The 16826-nt window shown below is 22.7% G+C and overlaps 1 protein-coding gene across 7 annotated transcripts in view; it reads right to left on the bottom strand.

Moving 5' to 3' along the window:
• The window catches only part of mmd (disintegrin and metalloproteinase domain-containing protein mind-meld), a 46214-nt gene extending 32387 nt beyond the window's left edge, over positions 1–13827 (bottom strand). For all 7 annotated transcript variants that reach the window (XM_011504170.1, XM_011504175.1, XM_011504173.1 and 4 more), the window contains exons 1-4: positions 13573–13827; positions 5959–6009; positions 4729–4877; positions 3634–3693 (exon numbers count right to left, since the gene is read on the bottom strand). In XM_011504170.1, coding sequence (XP_011502472.1) covers positions 3634–3693; positions 4729–4877; positions 5959–6009; positions 13573–13654 — 342 coding nt within the window. In that variant the 5' untranslated portion in view covers positions 13655–13827. The remainder of the gene's footprint in view (positions 1–3633; positions 3694–4728; positions 4878–5958; positions 6010–13572) is intronic.
• Positions 13828–16826: the final 2999 nt, after the last annotated feature.

The raw sequence follows: 16826 nt of genomic DNA, 5'->3' as shown, positions 1-16826 counted from the left end.
AAAAAGATAACAGTGGAAATATTATGTAATATTATTATGTCAATAAGTTGATGTTTTAAATTAATTCTTTGTTTTCAACAAATAATTGTTTAAATAATTTGTAGTTTAATAGAATAAAAATTGTATTCGATATAAGTAAATGTTGAATAGTTTGAGATTCCGACTTTTGTTTAAGAAGACTTCATTATTTATTTCTTAGTAATACAAACTTCTTTTTAATAATTTATTATTAATAAAAGTATTCTTATATCAAGCACACTTTAAGTTAATATTGATCGATTACCTATTCCTTATATCTTTTATATTGGAGTCATATATATATAATATATATATATTTATTTATTTATCATAAATGTATTATACTAATAAAATAATTTTATATATATTGCCTATTTTAATAAGAACTTTATTTTATTTTACCATAAATTGCATCCATGTACACACAACTGACAGTTTAAAATTTTATGCTTCTATTTTATAGGAATTCATTTCTTTGATACCGTTAATTTTAATTATAGATTTATTATAGATTTATAAATTTTATAAATATACATAATTATAAATTTAATTATAGATAGATATTAAATATAGAATTATAGGATTTGAAAATACTGATCACTTTAAAAAATTGCGTGATTTATTTATTTTAACTTCTGGCCAAAATATCGATTTCCTATTCGTTTATAAATACTTTTTGGCATTTCTAAAGTTATCTTACACTAAAATCATTAAATATTAATACACGATTTTTTCGTAATTATTTACTATTACTATTAAGTGCTAAATTTACTAAATACATTACGGTATTATTAAAATTATTTCACCTCTGTATGAGACACGAAATATTTAACGAAAGAATTTTATATTAAAATATGTAACAAAAGTTGACACTGGAAGTATGTCACAAAATAAAGTAATTAAAATACAATTGAAATTTTTTACATGATATTTTACGTTGAATTTATTAGAAACATTCATTAATCATATAAAAATATCCTCGTAATTGAACTTTTCAATGGTAAAATGAAATTTACAAAAATAAATCAGCTTTGATAATCAATAATTAGCGTATAATTTGTAATATAACAGCTCCAAAAAATGCATTCTTTTCAAATTCTGGAACCACTTTCGATTAGGATAACAACGCACACTTCAATAATCTTTTTATAAACCATCGATAGTATATCAGTAATAGTACATAATTTGAGTATATTTACTTTTTTTATTCAGTATTAGCTGTAATTTTACTGGTAATAAAAGCTTTCGAAGTTTGATTGTTATATAATCACATTTTATTAATTGCATTGTACTTTTTCTCGAATTAATTGCAATCAAAATACAATGATAATACTTTTTTATCCAAATATTATTAATCTTTATGGCCTACTTATAGACCTTCTGTATAACTATTTCTGTTTAGTAACAATGCTAAGTTTAATGTAGCCTCCACTATTCGGTTTAAAAGAGGAATTTTTATAGCTCATTTTAAATTAAATGTTAGAGATTTCAGGTTCTAATATGAATAAAAATTACTTTGATTTTGTCAATTAGTAATTTTATTAATAAGATAGTTATGTTATAAGTCGATACTAATAACAATTAGAAATACATGAATTGCTATTGGACATCCAAATTACTTCATAGAATTATCTGATTTTTTATCACACTTTCACCCTTCTGAAATTGAAACGTTTTAATGTTATTCTGTTTAATGGCATTCCTTCCATTTCTTACTTCGTGTATTCTTATTTTAGTTTTTAAATTGACATTGATTTTGAAACTTAAGTCTAAGTCATACTACAAGGTTATACAGTATTTTAAAAAAAGAGTACAAAGAGGTTAAAATTCTATATTACATTAAAATTAAGAATTATCCATATTTACGAAAATATGTACTTTTCGATATAGTACTTATACAAAATAAATCTTGTAGAAAGTCAAGTATTTACATATTTGCTTATTCATAATATATATTTAAAAGGATTAAATTTTCCTTTTTAATTTTTTATCTTAAATGTTGTATTGGCGGTAGTTAACAATATGAATTAAAAAAGGCCGTTTTTTGTTGCTTAGAGTCGACAAAAAATTTCAATGATATAAATATTTATAGAAAATTTTTAGATAAATTTTATGAACAGTTGCCTAATACGTCGTTAAATAAAATAGAGTACTCTAATTTATATGTATTAATATTTTTGTTTAGTTTAATATTTTCTATTAAAGTGTTATTATTTATTCAAAGTTTTTTGTTTTTTTTTTATTTGTATTTGCTTGAATATTATGGAAATCTAAAGCAGCAAAATAGAATTACTACGTACTGAAAATTAATACATTTTTAATATATTTTCCATTTAAATTTTTATGTTTGTTCGGAAGTGGTATTATTTCCTGACTCGAACTATCAATGTTTCGATAGCTTTAATAATTTGCCGTTTGCCCTAGCAGATGCTTTAGTGGAAATTAAGTGGTAGGGTTATAGAAAGATGCAGTATGTGCAAACGTCATTAACATATGGTTTATTAATAGTTACATTAATAATAAGCAGCATTCACTTCTCATAGAAGAGTGTAAACCCTGTCTTTTCGCAATAAAGTGGTTGTTCTTTGATGATGACGATGTCGTGGCCTCTGCTAATGTTGTAAGGATTAGTAGAGATATGCGCACACTCCTATATAGGATGTGTGACCTCTAAGTGCAATATGCTCACATTCCTGTATAGGATGCGTGGCCTCGAAAGTGTAATAAAGTGTAATATGTGCACACGCTTGTATAGGACGTGTGGCCCTGAAAGTGTAAGAAATTACCTTTGAGACTATGTTTGTTTTAACCATATAGTTTCTCGTAATGCAGCCAGCACCCATGACTTGTAAGTTGTAGCACACTTGATAATTAAAACGTGTATTCCTTGAGATGGCTTAATTGTGCAAGCGTAACTGAGCGACTGGTGCGTGACAGAAAGCACTGGCTGAATAACATAGTTGAATGACTGAGAACTGTTCACTGAATAAAATACAATCAGCGTCTAACGTTGCCCGTAAATATCCGCGCGGCAGCTTACTTAGCTAGCAACAAAGCATCGTTGTTGCTATACTGGAATCTTACATGAGGCATAGAACGAAAACTAAGAAAAAATAAGGCTAAAGAAATTTGGAGAATTCCAAGCGACGTTGCTATGCGAAGTCCATATAAACATTGTAGGGCATTTGAAACCAAAATATAATAAACTAAAATTCTGATACCCAAGTGTTAACACAAACTTCAGAGCTAGAGGGACTAGCGATGCCTAGAGCCTATGGTCTTGGAAATTACTTCAATCCCGAACAGTGTTATTATTTTGCTTATATTATTTTACTTTTCCATTAATTAACAAATTACTATAAACCCATTTTTGAATGTTTTGTTACAATTTTAACTTGGTAATAGGTAAAAAAACAAAAACTTTCAATAAATTTTATAAACATAATAATTTAATAGAGTAAAATGTTAATATTAATTTTTTAAATTAATTTATATTAATATTATATTATATTATATTAATAATACAGAAAATATTCGATTTAACTTTAAAAAAAAAAGAATGTACTGAAATACTTTATTAATTTTAATTAATAAAACTTAATTGCATAAACTTACTCTGGATCTGGATCTTGAATTTTGATATACTCCGTCACTATAACTACCCTTTTGAGGAAACTACAAATATAAATAATATATTTTTAAACTATAATATAATAAGTGACATTGCTATAGTTATAGTATTAAAATTATAGTATTATAATCAATATAATGATTAATTAATAACTTAATAAATAATATCAGTACCATATTATTAAAATATTTTCGATAAAAAACTGTTGAAATAAATAAACTGATATAATATAATTTATGAATTCATTCTAAAACAATACTTAAAAAACAATGTATTTATATTAATTATAATAATATATATTATAAACAAATTTTCATGTTTAAATCATAATTGCATTTTTATATATTAAAAATATTCAAAGGAATATTTTTTAATCAAACTTTTATGAATACATTCTATATTTCAAATTACTTCATATTTCTATTTATTCTTTCAAAATTTATATATGTCTAAAAATAGAGTACCGGGCGAGGAGGGCCAAATATCTAAAGTTAGGTGTAAACTCCTAGATGGTTGATGGGAGCATTGCGGGCAAGTGGACAGGATAGTGCATGTATTCAATAATAGCGTTGGTATTTGTTGTAGTTTATTGTAATAATGCATTAGTTGTGTTATAATGATTTTTAGTTGTTGGTTGAATGCTTTCGTTTCTTAAATTTTGTATTGCTATTGCCACAGAGCGGTAAGGTGCGTTGCATGTACAGGTAGAAGGTCGTAACCTTCTGCTCCTTTATATGTAATGCACGTGGTGGTGGAGTTATACACGTAGAACAAGGTCGTAAACCCCCGCGCTTCCTTGTGTAGTGGCATGTGACAGTAGCTTGACAAAACTTAAGAAACGAAGTCATTCAAACATCAACTAAAAATCATTATATTACCTTTGAGACTTGACTAAGTTAATTTTATTTATTATTATCTTTAATTAATAATAATAGTTTATATATATATATAATCACAGTCATCTTATTTTTAAAAAATATTATAACACATCAATATTTTTATAATATTCATTTATACGTTATCATTTTATTATTTACTAACAATATTCAAATTAAATTCTAATAAAATAGACTTCTTACTCTAGGAATTCCTGCTTCTCTTGTAGATATACCCATTTTTTCGTGATGTCTTAACTGTACTGGATAGATGATTTGATAAAAATTAGCACCAATATTTTTTACTAACTCTTCATTTTGTTGGTATTGCCGAAGAAGACGTTCAACTTCACCTAGAATAATATTTTCAGCAAATAATTTAAGAAATTTAAAAAAAGATGTACTATTATACTTTCATTTATTAGTATTTCATTTACTGTCATATTTTTTTTAATGTATTTTTATTATAAGATAAATAAAAAAAGATAGCAGATGATTTGTATACATTTAGTTAGTTAAATTTATTCATAAACGTATACTTGAAACATTATATAATATTAAATATATTAGAATTTCCATATAACAATTGGTATTAATAGACAAAAGAATATAATCGAAAGAGTAAAACCGAAAAGTAAAATTGTAGGATATTTTAAATGTTCATAAAACTAATATTATTACACTTATTTAACGTTTCCTTATAATTTGACATATTTACGATTTAAAACAAATATTCATATTTTTCCCGTCGAATTCCAAGTACAAATTGATTAGATTTAATTTTCAAAAAAATCGATAGTAAAATTTTGTTATTGTATCATAAAGACATAAGCCTTTCAAGGGAATATACAATTTATATTAAGACCAATTTCTGCATCTGTAATATAATTACTTATTTTAGCCAATTTTTATTTTCAAAAACTTGCGCCATGGAAAGTTTGCATTTACTTCGAATGATACGAGGAACTACAGAAAGTACACTAACAAAAGATAAGCCTTCCAGAGACACATTTACAAGTAACTTATGACACTTAGTGACACTTAGGTATTGGATAAGTGTATGATAATTAGTATGTGATGTTAATGAAAATGGTCTATAAAACAAAATAAATTAGGTGACAAATTCGAATAACAGCAACAACAATTCAAATATAAAGATATACAATTAGATAGATAACATAATTAAAATGCGAGTAATACAGAGGATTATTGAAAATTAACACGATGCTAGTTTTAATTTAAATTAGTAAATAATGTAGAGGACAAGACAAAAAAAGTACTAATGTACTAAGACAAATGTACTTATATAACTTTACGTACTTTATTAGAACTGCGTATAATAAATACTATAATAATCGAAATAGTAGGATAGAATATATATACATATATATATATATATATATATATATATATATTAATTTGAAATATCCTTACCAGCGGGTGTTTCTTCATTCCAAAATGAATCATCTAAAGTATAATCTGCTTCTGTAATTGTAAAATATATGTAAAAAGTTAATCTGTACACTGCAGTATAATAAACTGTAATAATGTTTATATTATGATACATTTACTCTAATAGTATGATTACCAAACATTAAATAATTCGTTAAAGTATGCATTTTCATTAATTATAGACTTCTCTTCAATTTTTTGTTTAATTTCTATTTAATAGATACATTTCTATTTATATAAAATATCAACATATTAAATTAGAACTTGTTTGTATGTTATATATTACATATAATCTATAATAACTTTGAGAGGCAGTTAATTTATTTATTATTGAAAGATAACTTTTATTGGTTTACTTTATCTTTTTTGTGCATGATGAATTTTCGTCGTGTACAATAATATCACTAACAAAAACATCTAATACAATAGTCATATTGAAATAGCTAACTTTCAAAAATTGTCTAAAACGCGACATATACTGCATAAAAAATATATAAATAATGCACAATAGAGTAATAGTTTATATAGAAAAAAATAAAGAACAATAAATAAAAATAAAAAATTTAAACATAATTTACTATTAGTAAATATTTATTACTGTATTTATAAGAACTGATATTAAAATTTATTTTTAATTAATTTATTTACTGCAGAAGGATTTACATTATTAGACATATTTATAAAATATCAAATAATTTCCAATTTCATTAAAAAACTTAATAAATAATAAATAATAATTATTTGTAATCATTCTTATTATAATAAAATTATTACAATAAAAAAATACTTACAAATAATTATTATTTATTATTAGTTATTGATTAGTAGTATTTGATATAATTGTTATTAATATTAGATAAAATTTGCATAAATGTAAAATTTATGTATATGTAACACTTGATTACAAAAGTTACTTTTTAATGTTTGCAAAATTGTACTAAAAAATCTTTACTTTGTACTATAGATATTTGATATGATATTATAAACCAAGTAAAAAAATGGCTTCTTTGATCACAATAAAGAATTCTATTTTTTGTTAATCGATATCAAATGTTAGTATTATAATAATTTTTTTTCAATATTAATAATACCAGCATTAAGTTCAATATAAACTATTGTGTTTGAATTCTGACGAATAGAATTAAGAATAAATTAGAAATCTCCATTTATTTTGCAGATTATTTCACATAAAACAACTCTTTAAAAATTAAATTAATTTAATTAGTCTGGAATTTATGTTAGTATTTGTTTTCAACTGTTGATTTTTCTTTATTTTATTCATTCATACATGCTACTTTATTCGATTATTTTACTTAATCTTTATAATAATAATTTATAGTAGAAGAATAAATAATCCAAGAAATATGTTCACAATCTCTGGAAATGATTAAATTAAACATAAATAATAATTATATAGTTAATAAAATAAGCAATACATAAAGTACATAAACAGATATACTATAAATATATATAGTATAAAAATATAAATAAAATATTTTAAAATACTTAAAATATAATAGAAAATGAACTTATGTGTACATAACTAATGTATGCCGCACTGAAACTTACAAAACTTGTTTTAACATCCGTAGATATTTAATATAATTATTGTATAATCCTCTATTTCATAAACGTTCCAAGAATTTTTAATTTTCACTATTTGAACAATATTTATAAATACTTTTTTGAGTTTACTTTTATGACAGTGAATTTATTAGTTATCATAAATGATAGATAATTTACTAAAAACAAAACGGATTGCAAAAGATGTGTACTTTATTCATTCAGGTAAAATCATTAATAAAATTAAGTGATATAAATTTCTTTTAAAATGTATATATTAGTGATAGTGCTAATTGAATTATAATATTTGATTTTTTTATTTTAGATTTCAATTCTTAATATTCGAACCATAATGTTTATCTTTCTTGAAATTCTCAAATCTTATCGAGTCTAAACTCTAAAGTTATTAAATATTATTACGTCTTTTTAATAAATTTTTATTTTATTAATTAATTAATTATTTTTAATCAATAAAGTATAATATATGTTGTTATAAGCTTAGTCAAACATTCTTAGGATTCATTAATTAATTCATATATATAACTGTTATTTAAATATAATTATCAATAAAATTATATAATTCCCTTAAAATAACTCAGTATTTCAATTATTCATATTTAAACATTTGAATTTAAAAAATAGGTCAAATCGTATATATGAATAAATCGTAGATAAGATCCCCAATTAATTTAATAAATTATTTCATATATTATAAGTCGTGAAAAATTCGAATCAATTCCAAGATGATATATAAAAAGTCATCGAAGTAATTTATCATTTATTCACAGAAACAAAGGAAAATTAAATCTATTTTTTTTTCAATATATCTTTGTATTACTTATTTTACATAAATAGCTGTATTTTATATTTAGTATTGAATAAGGTATTACAACTAATAATATATAGGTATATATATAAGTGTGTATATAATAACTTTAATTTTGTTAAATAATGAATTTTATTATCTGAATTTATTTTTAAAAAGGATTCTCAAATTGAATCATTACTAATAATTCATCACAGAATAGATAATGAAGTATTATTTAAAAAATAAAGATACATTGAAGGTGGTGAGTGCTCACGTGCATTTGTTTCAGATTTCAAACGCTTTGCCACTTTAAATAACCGGTAAAGCGTAGGAATTCTAAAACAAATATCACTTTGAAATCTGTAAAATTTTTTTATTTTCCTGGTTAAAAATATCTATATATTTAACTATATATAGTAATAAAGTTTTATTTTCGATTTCAAATTACGAACAAACATTAACAATAAGAATATTAATAAAAGTTGCATTTTAACGATTATAACATAAAATTAATCTGTACAAGCGATAAACGCATAATTTATTTATATTTGCCATTTTATATACATCAAAGTAAATAAATTTATAAAAAATTTTAATTAAGTTTTATCAAATTTTTGTTTTTATTTTATAAGATCTAACTAGATTTACATAATAATTTGACATGAATTGTCGTTTGAAATATATGAATATCATATTGACAATGAAGATATTTTTGTTTGAGAAAAAAAAAGGTATCAATTTTTGTTTATATATTTTTTAAATTTATAATACATACAATAATCACACATGAGATTTAAGTTAAATAGAATACCTTAAATTGTAAAGGTCAATATATTAGTAATGTAAAGTGTCACTATGTAAAGGGCATTACAATATTTTTCACTTTTTTTCGGTATCTTAATAAAGCAAATACTTTATTAATGAGCAATCAGAAAAGGATTATCGATAAAGACGTCAGTAAAATTATCAGCAAAAGTATATATAATATCACTGTTGCTTATTTATACGAAACCAACAAATTATTCATTCAAGTAATATAAAAAAAGAATAATAAGAAAATGATATAAGTGAATTTTTTATTATATAATATTAATGTATAATTATAATATAATATAATGTATAATATAATTATATAATATTAACATATGAAGTAATAAAATGAAAAAACTAATAATTATAACTTTATATATATTAAAAACAGCTATTTTTAAACTAAAATTTAATATAAATATTTTTTATTATTTTTATTTTTAAGTTATTTAAATGTGTGAAGAGCTTCTAATTGTATTTGAATATTGTTATTCCAAAAGTTGTTTGACGGTTATTTCATTACAAGAGGCATAGATTTTCAGAATTTCTATATTTTTATAAATTTTTTAATACTTATTATACAGTTATTCTTCATCTGTATTTGAAATTCAGAAATATACAAGAAGACAAATAAAATATATTAATAATGTAAAGTTATTTAATAACAATTTGAATTTAAATTTAAATTTCAGTGCAACCCGGGAATAAATTTTTTTTTCTTTGTTTTTCAACATTGCATAATTATTGTACAATATTTATATAAGTATTTATTAGTTTCTAGTAAATAGTAGTTACTGCTTTTATTTTAAAATTTTATTAAATAGTCGAATAAAAAAAAAAAAACAAGACATATATATAATTAACTATATCTTTAGAGAGATATCGTTCTTTGTTTCTAAACCAATTTACAATGCATTACTTATAGTTCATATTGTTAAATCCATTGATGTTACGATTTAACGGTAATTAGAAGATGTAACTTGTGATAATTGAAGAATATTTAAAGATCTTGTTCTGTTGCCAATTTACTTAAAACCGATATTCTTAATTTGGCTAGCATTAAAAATATTGTTTGTAACTTGTATCATAAAAATGTGAAAAAATTCTTAAAACTTTTCAAATTTGTTGAAATATAAAAAATATCAATACTTGAAGGATATTTTAAATATATATATTCTATGTGAAGACGGGTATTATTTTTTTTTATTAATATATTGTTAGCTACGTTAATGTATAAGATATTGTTTACATTTCACAAATATAAAATGCAAACTAAGATATATGTAATATAATATATAATATATAATAATATAATATATATATAATATATTTAATTAAACACTATGTCTAAACTTACATAGTTTAAATAATTTACATTTCAACATATACATATTTTTCAGTTCCTTCGTGCTCTGGACACTGTGTATGACATTCTACTTAGTATGAAATTGTTACTGGTACGTTCGTTTTCTAGCGGCTCTGCTGAGAGTGTTTGCAATTACCCGACTGACTGGTTCTTGGATGACTAACTCATGGCTGAATAGCTCATGGCTAACTAGCACCTATCTCGCGGTGCGCTTACCTTAAATATTCACGCGGCAGCTTTGTTAGCTGACAATAAAAAGGTGATTGTGGTGTTTTAAACAATGGAAGCGATTGTGCACTTGTATTTCCGGACCCTCAATTACCATTGCAAAATGTCGCAGTAATTATAACTGTTGGAGTTTTTTCCCGAAATTATAGCCGTTGGAGTTTTCCCCAAAATGATAGCCGTTGGAGGTTTTCCTCCGAAACGATAACCATTTTTTCACCGAAATAATAACATTCGAGAATTTTTCGGAATCTCGAACACGTAATAATTTACTTATCGAGTTATATTGCTTTAGTGTGCAAATAAACTTGTTATTTTATTCTTGCTACATTATTATTTAACAGCAAATTTTCTGAAAGTAGCTTACTTTATTTCTGACGTATTAATAGATAATGTAACAGTAAATTTTTTAAACTGTAATTTCTAATAAATTCTGCATAAAACGTAAATATATTATAATACAAAATTAAAATGAAACCCTTTCAGTTTTCTTTTATAAATTTATTATTATTGGATTACATAGAATAATGTTTTTGTATAACCTTTAAAATAAAAATTGTTTATTTTTATTCATAAACAGAAATGACAGAATTATTATGTATTATACATGGATGTTGCTATATATACTAATATTTGTATAATTTAATAATATTATCACACTTATAAAATTTGTAACGGTTTCAGAGGCTGACAAAGATTGAAAATAAAAATTGATAATTAATAATCTCTTTCAAATATTGATAATGTTATACATTTATTAATAAGTCCTTCAATCATAACCCACTTTCCCAACTGTAAGAACATTTTAACAAAACTTAAAAATTTTTAGATTTATATAATTTTAGCATTTACATTTTATACATTTTCATAATATTTATATTTAATTATTGTCTATTACAATACGGATAATATTGTTGTTCAGAAAATAACGGAAAGTTTACTAAATTAAGAATTCAAAGAGATTTGTTTTAGGATTTAATGTCTACATTGTCAACCACAAATTATAAATATATAATTTTATACAAGCTCAAAATATTGATAACAAATATTATTAAATGATATCTAATTCATGAAAAAGATAATATTTATTTAAAAATTTGTACACTTGGGTTTTTTTAATTTCAAAATGTTATGAACCTATGCTTTTATTTAAATTAACTATATAAATGTTATAATATCAAAACATTAATAAGATAAAAACATCTAAATTTTTTATTTTTACTTGCTTAAAAGTATTTCCATAATTTAACATTAATTTTTTTTTCTACTTTATAAATATGTTTCGAAAAAATTCTGTTATTTAAATAGCTTAGTTTTTTTTTTGTTAAAAATCAATAATTTAATATTCCCCTTTTTAAGTATAAAAAGTAAAAACTATTTAAAATTGTACATAAGATATGCATAAAATATACATATTTCTACAAGGAATAAGACTTCATTCTGAACAGACAATTTTTTATTAGTCTCGTGCATAATAAAAGTAATACTTTATAATTAAGCACTGAATACATTTTATTATTAAATTCATATTATAATTACTTAATATTTTGTTAATAAATTTATAATTTATTAGCATTAAGTTGATATGATCTTCAAATATTGTGGCCTTATGTAAACTAAATAGTTTTTCTTTTTAGGAATAATTGTTTCATTATCACAATTTAGGTTTAATTATTATTTATGAACTTCAAAATTATATTTACTTTTATAAATATTATATGTTAACTAGTAATTTTTAATAAATAATAATTTTTAATAAATATATCTTATAAAAAGAAATTTTTTTAATTTGTTCATTGAGTAAATCTCAGTGTAAATCTTATGAAGAAAATAAAATTCCTATATTATAAATATATATTTAATATTGCTATAATTTAATATGTTCAATTAATTGCTGTATTACATTAAGAATATTAATAATTAGTTATGCCTATCATAATGAAATATAATGTTAAATATTTGTTTTTTACTATTTTGAAATATGAAATTAATTATATTTTATAGATATGCATTTAATATGTGTTAAAATATAAAAATATTTTAATTATTTATAATTTATACTTAAGAAATTAATTTTTAATTACAAATTAATTGTGTTGTAGAATTTTAGTCTTATATAAAACTATTGTACAATCAATAAAATATTATAAATAAAAAGCTAAAAAAAAAATATTATGTTCAAAATATTTAATAAAATGTCTTAAACATAATTAATCATTGAATTTTTAATTATATATTTAATACGTAATATTTATTTTATTTTATTGCAAATGAATTTTTACCTAGTTTTAAAGTATAATAAAACTTTCATAACAAGTGTTTCAATTTTAATAATTCAAAAATTTTTAAGTTTTTTGAAATAATCATATTTATATGTAGATGTGTGTATTTGTATGCAGATTATACTAACCTAAGAGAAAAAAAACAACTTTGTTTATAGATATTGTCTTATATTTCTTCTATAGATATTATTTTCTAAATATTATAATAAATTCATTTCGCATTGCCTCTGACATGAATAAGTATGAGCTCTTAATCAAAATTTGATATAAAATCATAATACCTTTTTGTGCTTCTTAAAATTATAATTTTTTAAAATAACTTTTAAAATAACTTTCAAGTCATATACAGTTTAATCATTTATACATATTCAAAATAAGGTTAGAACAGTAAAATTTCGCAACCTAAATCATTTAAGATATAAATAATATATATATATAGGTATCGTAGGCGAAAGTACACATATATGCATGTGTAAATACGCATATGTATATATGCATATGTATATATATATATATATAAATTTGTAAAAAAAACTATTTACCTCTTTTAGAGATTGTATCTAAGCTATTAATAAATCCAGGTAGAACAATTACAAGAAAGAGTCCACAGTGTACCCAAAACATGTTTATGTTTTAACATCATCGTTTACTTCCATGTTATATAACACTTTGAAAACGTTAAAATATTGACAGTTTTGTTTGTAGGTAGCATAATCAATTATCACCACTTGGTTATTTCATGAATACAAAATTATTTATTATTTATTATGATTACTTTATTTTTTTCTATTCTATTACTTTATTATAATATTAGTTTTTATACTTATAATATATATAATTATACTTTATACACTCTTGTTTTATATAATTTTTGTCATTTAATTTTGTTAATAACTTCAATCAAATATAATGTTTAGAAAATAGCAATATCTAGAAACAATTATTGATAATAAACATTTTTGTTTTCAGTATATTCTACTTTTAAATTATGGCATATAGAATAACAACAGTACTATAACACTTTGCTATATGCTTTTTGGAAAATACAAAATTAAGGAGCTTTAGCTGAACTTTACGAATGCTTATACCGCGCGCACATCTGCCATCTTCTTTCCCACCCAGAGTATGAAAATATTTGTAGCTACTCTAACCGCGCCGGTCCATACAAGACCCACCTTTTATCGATTCCTACAGTTTCCCGTCATTCCCTTTTAATCAATAATACCACGTTCTCTGCAACTCAACCATCACAGATGAATCGAGATGCGAAATTGGCTTGCGCAGCTTCTGTTTCAATTATATATATCCTTCGCGCCAAATCTGAACAATTGTTCTACATTAATCATATCATAATTTCTTTACATTCAGATTCATATCTTCTTACTCTTTGTACCAAAACACTAATTTAAAAAAATTTTGAGTTTATTAAAACGTAAATTCAAAATTGTTTAAGAACTAACTAATAAGTTTGTAATATTTATTTTATAAGTATATCATCATGTTAATTTGTTTATTTATCATGTAATTATTATCAACTTTAATTATTGAAGAAACTTTTATAGTTTATTATTTATTCAACTAATCAAAAAATCTATTGTTTTTGTGGCACATGTTTCTAAACGATTAATTTAAAAAAATTTATAGAAATATATATTGTTTAAGAATTTAATAAAATATAACATAAAATAAAAAATATAAACAATTTGTATTAACATGTATTATTTCTAATATTTTATATTACTAATATAAGTAATTAGTTTAAAATTTCGTTTAAACTACATAAATACTTACAAAATGATAAGCAAGTTATCTCTATAATATAATGTGAAATTGATAACAACTTGCAGTTTTTATAAATAATAGTTTATACAAAGGAAATTTTCAATATATTGTATATTTAAAATTTTGCAATGTATTAAAATAAAAAATTAAATTTTTTATTCATAAATTTTGTATTTAAAAACTACAATTTTATGAGAATTTATTATTAAACATTATAAAAATTGAATGTAAGTCACATTTTATCTAATAAATTTATTTAAATAAAATAACATTATATATTGTTATCAAATATAGAATATAGATATAGATATAGAACTAAGAGTAGCTAAATTTTCAAAAGATAGCTGTATGTTTGAAGTTTCGCAAATGAATGTGTACTGTAAATTATGTAAGTTTACATTTTAGTTATAAATGAAATTTTTTTTAATAATATAAAAGTTATCAAAAATATTTAATTCTGCTTTATCAAATTTCATATTAATTTACTTAAAAAAATCATTTTGATATAAGGTAGATATATAAAGTGTGTTTAATGATTTACAATACTAAAAGAAATAAATAAATAATATAAACACAATTTATGTTCAATAAAATAATAATTGTATTCAGTGTGATTTCGAAATTATCGTATAAATTTTGTCATGTATGACTTATCATAAATTATTTAAATATTTTCAACAAATAAGAATTAAATTAATTTGTATTTCTTATTTTATAGCTTGATAATTTAAAATATCTTTAATGCCTAGACAGGAAGCAAAGGATCCTAACCTACAACTTTTTTAAGAATATAGAACAAAATAAGGAAATAATAGATAAACGGAACTAATTTCTGCAAGAATAAAAATACATAAAAAAATTTCATTGTCTCAAAGATAGCTATAAGATTCATTGTCTTAACTCCATGTACTCATATTTTCACGGAAATGTAATGCGCATAATCTGCTTGCACACCACTAGATATCGGTAACCTTTTGTATTTACGTTCATGCCTTTAGATGTTTGCAAGAAGTTTCTTCTTAATCTTACCCGTGTAGCATTAAAATATACGTGAGCATGTAACAAGCAGGAATATATAAATAGGCAAAAACTAAAACAAATTAATAGAATGTTTATGAATAAAAAAATTATTTAAAAATTATTGTTACATATAGAATTCAATCAGTTTAGTATTGAAGTGAGATTAATTTACAATAAAATTTTCAATTAATTTAATAAATACTACTTTTTTCATTAGCTTAGTACACATATTTACTTTATGATTTAATTGCAACATAAATAATTTAATAATATTACAGTAGCTATTGTGTTGAAGAATTTATAAACCTTTAGGAAAATATGTTTAAGAACTATTTTACAACAAATTTATAAATTATCAGTAAACTATAAAAACATTTTAAATGCAATTCACACGCATATACGTATTGTATGCTGTACAAAATGCAACTCGTCATTCCGACTTGTTTTATCAAGGCCGGTTCGACGGATACAATTTGATGCCATTGACAACTCAGAGACCACGGGTGTTGTGTGGTAGCGATGACAGGTCACAAGTGGAAGGGATAGTATAATAATACAATAAAGATATGGCTGAAGTATATGCTATTTATTCTATTATTTATTAATGACAAGGTTGACTAGTATTACTATTATTGCTTGTAGAACTAAATTCTTGGATTGAAGTGATGTGTTGCGGAGACAACTGTACAATAATCTATGCAGCTTGATTGTTGAATACGAATGGCGAATGGCGCGAAGTTTCGTTCGTCGACACTAGCGCCTTTTGAACGAGCACGTGTGTGGTTGAGGTTATGAATGCAGCTTTATGATTGAAAGATATTGCAAAGTGGCGCGAAACTGGATTGTCGACACTTGCGCTGGGTTTTGCTTACTTTCGTAAGCTTCCGAACTTGAACCAAGGTGAGGGTTACGAAATGAGATGCCCTTGCGGGCGCGACACTTGACAACGCGTACTGGAATTTATTCCGCACTGTCGTTCTAATAGTAGCTTCGC

This window comes from Ceratosolen solmsi, unplaced genomic scaffold (assembly GCF_000503995.2).
Source record: "Ceratosolen solmsi marchali unplaced genomic scaffold, CerSol_1.0 scaffold19, whole genome shotgun sequence".
Taxonomy (NCBI): Eukaryota; Metazoa; Arthropoda; class Insecta; order Hymenoptera; family Agaonidae; genus Ceratosolen; species Ceratosolen solmsi.
The sequence above is the reverse complement of the archived record's forward strand: the minus strand, read 5'-3'. Positions and strand labels throughout refer to the sequence as shown.